This window comes from Xyrauchen texanus, chromosome 43 (genome assembly GCF_025860055.1).
Source record: "Xyrauchen texanus isolate HMW12.3.18 chromosome 43, RBS_HiC_50CHRs, whole genome shotgun sequence".
Lineage (NCBI taxonomy): Eukaryota > Metazoa > Chordata > Actinopteri > Cypriniformes > Catostomidae > Xyrauchen > Xyrauchen texanus.
The window spans coordinates 29033930-29044197 of NC_068318.1; the positions used below are offsets into that span (position 1 = coordinate 29033930).

At 33.4% G+C, this 10268-nt stretch overlaps 1 protein-coding gene across 1 annotated transcript; it reads left to right on the forward strand.

The window, feature by feature from the left end:
• Window positions 1-1834: 1834 nt before the first annotated feature.
• On the forward strand, window positions 1835-9340 carry sec14l7 (SEC14-like lipid binding 7). Its single transcript, XM_052116103.1, has 12 exons — window positions 1835-1912; window positions 2051-2126; window positions 3854-3897; window positions 4944-5006; window positions 5106-5294; window positions 5501-5596; window positions 6421-6481; window positions 6582-6665; window positions 6819-6925; window positions 7011-7150; window positions 8286-8455; window positions 8655-9340. The coding sequence occupies exons 1-12, from the start codon at window positions 1859-1861 to the stop codon at window positions 8762-8764; spliced, it is 1194 nt and encodes a 397-aa protein (XP_051972063.1). The 5' UTR covers window positions 1835-1858; the 3' UTR covers window positions 8765-9340.
• Window positions 9341-10268: the final 928 nt, after the last annotated feature.

Sequence of the window (10268 nt, forward strand, 5' to 3'; positions counted from 1 at the left end):
GATAGACAGATAAGCAGACAGACAGTTAAATAGACAGACAGACAGTTAAATAGACAGACAGACAGACAGACAGAAAGAAACAAACAAACAAACAAACAAACAAACAAACAAACTTTGTGTCTTCCATGTTTTTCTGATGATGTGAGAGCAAAGTTTAAATTCCCAGAAAAAATTTTCGGTCATTTTCAGTCTATTTGCTTTTCTATTTTCTCTGCCCTGCTCAGCCACTCAATAAACTTTGTTTGCTGATCAGAGTCCAGATTTCTCTCTCTTTTCTTGCTCTTTTCATACTTCTGAAAAGACGATATATTTAATGCTATAGATCCAACAGAAGTGTTGGCTATAGCAAATACTGCCAAATTTCTATAATGCATTGTGAGGTAGGTAAGATCATTCAACACTGATAAAACGAATTGCCCTGGATTAGTAATAAGTAAGCTGTCACTCTAACATTAAAATATAAAAAGAAAAGATATTTAATTCTCCTTGAGTGGACATAAGTAAAACTCTTCCAAAACAGCATTAGAAGTGATGGGATCTCCTTGTCTGCATCTCCTACACTTAAACAAAAATAATTTAAATTAACTTTTAAATACTGGCTGCTGTGGTTGCCAGAAATGTACTGTAAAAACATATGCTGACCTTGTTTCAGGCTTTATGGGATGTCATTTTGATGCCTGTATATTTTTCAGTTCACTAATGTTTATATTATTACATTATATAGCCTAAACTTGATATAGGCTACTAACCTAACCTTCTAGAACTATAACAGTCTGCTTTTCACTTTAATGTACTGTTAATCACCATAGAAACTACAAAGGCCACATGATGACTTAAAGTTAATCAAGATTGGCCTATACAAACAGCAATAATTGTTACACATATAGGACACCCAATCACAAAACACCATCAGGGTAACACATGTGACACTAATAGAAAGCAATAAACATTAACTAAACTACAGCAAATATAACACACAACATCTCAATGTACATAACTAATATTAAAAATAAGAAACATAACTATTCACAGAAAATATATTCAAATGTGTTTGTTGCAGGGACTGAACTGGCAATTATTTTTTATTTTTTTGTTGTTGTTGTTGTTGTTTGTTTTGTTTTTTTTTCAACGTAATTTAAAAATAATGTATTCTCTTGTTAAATATAACATTTGACTGTCAATTATCCGGTAAAGCAATACTTTTTAAATCTAAAATATTTAAAAGTAAAAAGTATCTACATTTTTATTTTATTTTTTTTTTACAATATTGTATCTTAAAATTACATGTATTGTCTTGTTAAATATATTTATCATTATTTATAAATCATTTTAATCATAACATGTAATTTTTTACCAGATATGTTAAGTCAAATTCTAGTTTTACCACTTTTTAAATTATTATTATTTTTTATTTTATTTTTATTTTTACTGTAGCAGTTTTTTTTTTACCGTTAATATTGTGGCCATTTTTACAGGGTATTTTAGCGTTGGCAAGAAATAAAATACTTTATAAACGATCAAACCTTTTTGAATCCTGATAGCAAACTGCTTATTTAAAGTGGATTTCCAAATCAGATCCAAATTGGTTATAGGTGCATTAGTTTCAGATTGAAACTATAGTGAGAAAGTCAGGCCTATCTAAAAAATACATAATTATACAACAATTAACACCTGAAAGCATATTAGTAGGCCTACATTCCCCTTAGTTACATTTTTAGGTTGAGTTACTCAGCTCTATACTTGCCCTCTCTCTCACCCAATAAGCGCGTGCGCACCTCTCGTGGCCGCGTATAAATAACAGGTGCATTCGCGCGCGCTGGAGTACTGCACTATAGCTTATAGCCTACACTATGTCAAAATGAGCGGACGAGTAGGAGACCTCAGTCCCAAACAAGCCGAGGCATTGGCACAGGCAAGTGCATGCAAACATCTTTTTTGGACAGATGTATTACTGAGTTTGTGGCTAATCAACTCTGCAAGCCTTATCTTCAAAGTTAAACATATTTTCTTGTCAAACGTTACAAATGTTAAATGTTGTCTTATTGGTTAGTTTCGGGAGAGAATAGGAGATGTATCTGACCAACTGTCCAATCAGAGTGATCATTACCTGCTCCGCTGGCTCAGAGGTGAGAAATGATTTTATTTCAAGTTTTCATAATACAAGCAATTTAATAAAAGCAAATGCTTGTTTTTAGATGTTCCAAGAAGTCACCACTTCTCTCTCTCTCTCTCTCTCTCTCCCTCTCTCTCTCCCTCTCTCTCTCTCTCTCTCTCTCTCTCTCTCTCTCTCTCTCTCTCTCCTCTCTCTCTCTCTCTCTCTCTCTCTCTCTCTCTCTCTCTCTCTCTCTCTCTCTCTCTCTCTCTCTCTCTCTCTCTCTCTCTCTCTCTCTCTCTCTCTCACTATATATATATATATAAAATAATAATAAATACTAAATAATAAAAAAAAAAAATTAAATAAAAATTCTTGTTTAATTGCACCTTTCTGTTAAATTGGTGGAAATTATGCCATGCTGCCAGACCTTCTTTTCATGCAGATTATGATGTTATGTTCATTTAATTAATTATTTTAATGCAGACACCTGTACCTGAGATTTCCATTGTGCCAAAAGAAACAGGTTGTGCCATTCATTATTGCAATGACTCACTTCCTTTCTTGGCATGCAGTCAGAGTTTGGACAAAGAAATCTGAGACTGCTGTTAGCAACAAATCAGTATTTTCCTTAGTTCAGCTTTCAGCCCTCCTTTACTGTTTAATTACTATTCATTATTATAGATAAATTACTATAAACGACTAATGACGTTAGCTATAAGCCTTTTTTTCTTATTCTTGAATTCAAGGATTTGAGTTATGTAATGTTATGTTATGTAATGTTCAAGATTTTGAGGTAGGGGATAAGGGGAAAATGTCAAAGTTAAAGAACCTGCCATTGAAAACCCTAAACTGATCGACCACTAATTTGAAAATTGCAGCTTGAAATTTACCTTAATCATGCCTAAAATCAGATGGCCATGGACATTTATACCTGCATTCACATATGCCCCAAATGCTTTTTATGTTTAACTATATTCACAATAAGTGGAGTATTTGGAAACCTTGAATGTGTGGATGCATTTGAATGGTATTGGTTCTGAATGAGCTGTAGCTTGATAAGTGACAGCCCTATTTGTTGACCCCCATGACATGAAGCTGTATTTTGATCAATCAGATTCTTCTGCTATTACATCTTAGTAGGTAACTACATGCAGATATTTGGAGACAAAATGCAAGAACTCTGATATGAAGAAACAAATGATTTTGAGTTAAATGGTGCTTCTTTCTAACATATGGATTCTCCTATTCAGTTTTATCTAGAAATCAATACCCTCTGTTAAGAACATTCAAAAGTATCTATTGACTTTGCTTTTTGAGAGGGAAGTTCAAGGTGATATTCTTGTGAATGCATGCGTCAATATTTGTCGCCCCCTTCTCCTGTGTTTCTGACCATTGCAAAATCATTTACTTGCACCCTGTGCACTACATTATTGTATAATATCTTGAGCCCTCGTTTGCATTCAGCCTGTGATTAACCCTCTGTTTCATGTGGCGTTTGCATTTTATGGCACATTCTCAAACTTCTGTTGCTATTTTCATCCTTACATTCATAATTGTTACATTGTTTTTAAGTAAATCATACAAAGTTGCAACAAGCTCATACAATTAAGTTAACATGTAGGGAGTGAATACCCTTGTAATTAAGGTTTTCTTAACTTTAAGGGTTTGTTGCAACTTTGTGCAGGAATATATAGAGTACTGCAGTAGATGCAGTTAAGAGTTTTGATGTTCTTAATGTTTGTTTCTATCTTTTTGCAGCCAGGAGTTTTAATGTCCTAAAGGCTGAGGCGATGATTAGGAAGGTAATATCACAGCTTGACATTGAAATGACTGTTTACGTTTTTAAATAGCACTTGCGAGCACTTTAAAGGAATCTCTCATCATTTACTCACCCTCATGTCATCCCAGATGTGTATGACTTTCTTTCTTCTACAGAACACAAACAAAGATTTTAAGAACAAGCTGTGTACGTCCATACAATGCAAGTCAACAGGGTCCAAAACTTTAAAACTAGAAAAAGGACATAAAAGTAATCCATATGACTCCAGTGGTTTAATCCATGTCTTCAGAAGTGATATGATGGGTATGAAGAAACAGATCAATAGGCTATGTAAGTCATTTTGAACTATATATTCTCCTCCATGTCCAGTAGGTGAGGATATGCACGAATAATGCAAATCGCCAAAAACAAAAGAAGAAGAACTCTTAGAAGAGATGAACACTTTGGGGGGCTGTTTAAATGTGGAGATTTATAGTTAAAAAGGACTTAAATATTTATCTGTTTCTCAACCACACCTATCATATTGCTTCGGAAGACATGGATTAAACCACTTAGTCTTATGGATTGCTTTTATGCTGCCTTTATGTGCTTTTTTGGAGCTTCAAAGTTTTGGTCGCAATTTACTCGGATTGTACGGACCTACAGAGCCGAGATGTTCATCTAAAAATCTTCCTTTGTTTTCAGCAGAGGAAATAAATTCATACACATCTGGGATGGCATCATGGTGAGTAAATGATGAGATCATTTTCAGTTTTGTGTGAACTATCCCTTTAAGGCTGGAGGCCCTTTATTTATGCATTTGTGGGAAACAAAGTTACTGTAAAAAGAGCAGTTGTTCCCTTAAGGAGCTTTTTCTACCTGATCTGACACTTAAAATGACTTAAGTTAATGTAACCAAATCTGTCATGTTGATTCAGTCATCTACACAACTTTTCAAGCATTTGTTACAACATCAATATTTTTGTTAGGTTATCTTGCAAAGGGATTTAAAATAAAATCTCTAATATGACTTTTTATCTCTAATATGAGTTTTAAAGTACATAACAAATCGATATATTTCAATTCCAGCATCTGGAGTTTCGCAAGCATATGAAAGTCGACACAATCATTGAAGACTGGAGACCGCCAGAGGTATATCAGAAAAGGAAACCCAAATTATTTAGCATTCTAAGCTATAAGCAGAAACAGCATTCCCATGTTAACACAAAAATATTGATCTCTTCCACCCAGGTAATTGAGCGGTATGTATCTGGTGGAATGTGCGGCTATGATTGTGAAGGAAGTCCCATCTGGTATGACATCATCGGTCCTCTTGACCCGAAGGGTCTTTTACTGTCGGCTAGTAAACAAGACTGTCTTCGGACCAAGGTCAGAGATGCTGAACTGCTACGGCAAGAGTGCGAGAAACAGTCTAAAAAGGTATGTTGTTTTAGATTATGATGAAATGACTGAGAACATGTTTGCATGCCATAAACCTTGACATTATTTTGGTTAGTTTATTGTCTTTTCATTACTTATGTAGTACTATCTACTATCTTCTGCCCCTCTGCGGTGTTGTGTTTGTCATGATTATGTTAATACATTCTCTTGTTGTATTTGGGATGTTTTGGGGTGTCTTTCATCAGCTTGAAAAACACATTGAAGCTATCACCATCATTTATGACTGTGAGGGGCTTGGCATGAAACATCTTTGGAAACCTGCTGTTGAGATGTATGGTGAGGTAAGAACATGATAGTTTTGCAGGGTGGTTTTGAAGCTCAATAAATATATTGTGAGACAAAATAATAGTGTCAGGTTTTGTATCATCTTTAGAGGAGGACAATGATCAGTTATGCAATTTAGCTTTCATTATGCAAAAATATTTTACTGCAGAATGCTGTGATTGACCAATTGGAGTGGTGGTGGTGTAGTGGTCTAAGCACATAACTGGTAATCTGGTAATCAGAAGGTCGCTGGTTCGATCCCCACAGCCACCACCATTGTGTCCTTGAGCAAGGCACTTAACTCCAGGTTGCTCCAGGGGGATTGTCCCTGTAATAAGGGCACTGTAAGTCGCTTTGGATAAAAGCATCTGCCAAATGCATAAATGTAAATATAAATTAGAGTCACGTTTTCCAGAGAATAAAAGCATTAAAGAAATGTTCCGGGTTTGATGCAAGGTAGGCTAAATTTGCAGCATTTGTGGCATAATGTTGATTACCATATAATAATAATAATAATAACTTTACGGTTACAGTATAAGACACTTGCAATGGAAGTGAATGGGACTGTTTCAAATGTTTAGACATAAGACATAAACATTACACATATTAACATGATTTTAGTGTGATAAAATCAGGGATTAATTGGCGCTACAGTGTTTACAACATTAGAGGATTTACCAGAGTTATGTTGTCATGACAATGAAGCCACAAATGCTGTTGATTGAGCCAAACTTGTATGAAACATGGGACATTCCTTTTATAATTGTTACAATTGTCAGTGATCTCTCACCCATGCATCATATCATTCTCTTCTCATATGTGCGCATTTACCCCCCGGCAGATTCTGACCATGTTTGAAGAGAACTATCCAGAGAGTCTAAAAAAGGTGTTTTTAATAAAAGGTAAGTGATGTTGTCACCAATGTCATGATGCCACAGTAAAATATTGCCATTGAAAGTGATATTGTTACATTTTTTAATGCTTTATCTCGTTGTTCTACAGCCCCTAAGCTCTTTCCTATCGCATACAACTTGATCAAACACTTCTTGCGTGAGGAGACAAGGCAGAAGATTGTTGTAATGGGTGGTAAGTTGTCTAATTTGTGTTTGTTTGTGAAGGAAACACCACTATTGTTCAGGTTAGCAAAATTAACAAACCCCTATCCCTATGTACTACACTTCAATATGTAACTCAAATGTGCTATATGAATGATATCTCAAATCATGCAACACTCTACAGGCAACTGGAAAGAGGTATTAAGGAACTATATTGATGCCGATCAGTTACCGGCGGTTTACGGGGGCTCCATGACTGATCCTGATGGGGACCCTCTCTGTAAAACCATGGTGAGTTTACATTAAACAGGTGATTGTCTCATAAGGAATACCAATGTTTTGTGTTGTCTTTGCTCATGTGTTATCTTCCCCTCAGTTAAATTATGGTGGTGTAGTGCCGAAGTCTTACTACGTACGGGACTCTGTCAAGGTGCAGTATGACCAGAGCATCACAATAAACCGCGGTTCCTCCTACCAGCTAGAATATGAAGTACTCTTTCCCAACTGCATATTACGGTAAGTGACATCTGTCAGCATCTCTTTAAGGCTACAGGTCTGTTTAGAATAGCATTCTATTGTTCTGTCCAAATTATTTTTGCTGTATGTTTGCTATGCTTATTTATAGTTTTTGCATGCATAAAACTTGGAGTAATATCGAGCATGATTTTTTTTCACCTCTTCAATGACTCATTAATTGATCATAGGCACAAAATTGGATTAAAAATCCCCAAATAATTATATTTATTTATTAACTGGATATCACTGGCTGAATTAATGAGGTAGGATAATATTAATTGAAATGTTTATTGTTGCATTGGGAATAATGTTTTTTATACTATTTGAAGAATAGAATACAGTATATACTGCGCAGAATGCACTTAAAAATACGTTTTAGCCTAAGTTTTACTTTCAGTTTCAATTTCATAACAAAATTAAATCAAATTACATTGTGTAATGTTTAATGAAATTAAATTAATAAAACTTAAAATATTTAGTTTTTTTAGTTGTTTGTTTTCATGTTATCTTATTAAAGATTACTCAGATCAATTGGTGGAATTTTGTTATGAAATTGAAATTTGTACATCTTAGGAATATATTTTATTATTATTATAATATTTTTTTTTGTGTGTGTGTCTTTTCAATCTTTTTTTATTATTTAGTTTTTTTAGTGTCTTTTCAATCTTTTTTATTTTTTAGGGTGTCTTTTCAATCTTTTTTATTTATTTATTTTATTTAGTTTGCCTTTTCAATCTTTTTTATTTATTTTATTTAGTTTGTCTTTTCAATCTTTTTTATTTATTTATTTTATTTAGTTTGTCTTTTAAATCTTTTTTATTTATTTATTTTATTTAGTTTGTCTTTTCAATCTTTTTTATTTATTTATTTTATTTAGTTTGTCTTTTAAATCTTTTTTTATTTGTAATTTTTTTGTGTGTCTTTTCAATCTTTTTTATTTTTTGTGTGTCTTTTCACTTTTTTTTTTTGTCATTTCAATCTTTTTTATTTGTGATTTTTTTAGTGTGTGTGTCTTTTCAATATTTGTTATAATTTTTTTAGTGTGTCTTTTCAATATTTTTATTTTTTTGTTTGTTTTTTGCTTGTAAGACCTGTAGAATTCACATTTTCAATTCCATTCTTTCTCTCTAATTAGATGGCAGTTTGTGAGTGAGGGGTCTGATATTGGTTTTGGAATATTCCTGAAGACAAAAGGAAATGAAACAAAGAAACTGGAAAATATGCAGGAAGTACTGCGAACCGAACGTTACAATTCCCATCTAGTCCCAGAAGATGGATCCTACACCTGTGAGGAACCAGGCATCTGTAAGTCTACAGTTGATCGCTAGTGTTTGAGTGTTAAACAATTAGGTCCAAATGTGTGTGTGTGCTGACTCAGATCCACAAACAAGAGAATTTATGACAAGTGTCAGTATTGTAGCCTACTGTTTTATACTAATTTCTGAATCTCTGTAGGAGGCAGCTGTAAATTGTTTTTACATGTTTATTCTCTTTTCCTCTGTAGATGTGGTCCGGTTCGATAACACTTACAGTGTGATCCATTCAAAGAAGATCAGCTTCATGGTGGATGTTCTTCTACCTGAGGGAAATACAATGTCAGAAAACCAGGCGTGAGGTCTGGCTGAAAGTCGTAGCTGAAACATATTGACTATGAGCACAATATTTTTGATCCACAAAAATCCAAAGTAATTCAGGGTTTAAATTTGTGTACTATATTTTGTATTTGGACAATTAGAATAATTAGGATATGTGATCTCTTGTACTTTGCCAGTCCCTAAAAAGATTTTATGCATAGAATCCAAAATTTGAAAAGTGTCAAATATGCAGGTCAAATTAGTAACAAACCTGCCTGAATAAGCAGTGATTCAATGTAATAGATGCATTTGACAAGAAGATAATAAAATGGAAGTATGGGTGATGGGGATTACATGTATGAGAATGCATTATTTGGTAAGCAATGAGAATTAATCATGCTTATGGACCATTGAGAATATCTGTCAATGAGTATATCATTGGATTATAGTAAATCCTGTGTGGAACACAAACACATTTTAATGGGTACATACCACAACAGGAAGCTTGTTGTAATCTTTGTAATATTTAGCTACAATAGCCTTTTATATAATCTGGAGCAGAATATTTTAAATGTGGATGTAATTATGCACTAATCTAATAATAAAATAAACCTAAGCAAACACATCTGTGTTGATGTTTTTTGTAACACTAGAGGGAGCACTTGTCACACATTCTACCCAGATTCATTCATAACAAATAACAAATTCTGGTATTATTTCATCACCAAAGTTAAACGGAAAAAAAGGAGAATTTATATGGTACATAAAGATAATGGGGCTTATTTTTTTAAGACAATAAATATTTTTTTGCATTGTTAGTTTATTATGTCGAGTGAAAAAAATAACTATTATTTAAACTGTCAAGTATTCATACATAATGGTATAATTTGTTGCACTATCCTTAATTTATGCTTATTTTAATACAAATATAATTACGTTTTTTAATACAAAATATTCGCAGTATTGGGACTAAGAATGATAATTAAAGGAGTATTTCACAAAAAAAATAAACTAATAATAATAATAATAATAATTGAAAATTCATAATTTACTCACTCACATGCCATCCCAAATATGTATGACGTTCTTACTTCTGCAGAACACAAATAAAGGTTTTCAGAAGGATATCTTTGCACTGTTGGTCCATACAATGCAAGTGAATGGTGACCAAAACTTTGAAGCACCAAAAAGCATATATAAGCTGCACAGACATAATCCATAATACTTCAGTGGTTAAATCCACATCTTCAGAAGCAATATTATAGATGTGGGAGAGAAACAGATCAATTTGTTAGTCCTTTTTTTACTATAAATTCTCCTTCCTACCAGTAGGTGGCGATATGCATGAAGAATGTGAATTGTCAAAGATAAAAAAGAAGAAATAGAAATGAAAAAGTACTTAAATATTGATCTATTTCTCACCCACACCTATTAGATCACTTCTGAAGACGTGGATTAAACCACTTGAGTCATATGTATTGCTTTTATGTTGCCTTTATGTGCTTTTTGGAGCTTCAAAGTTCAGGCCACAATTCACTTGCATT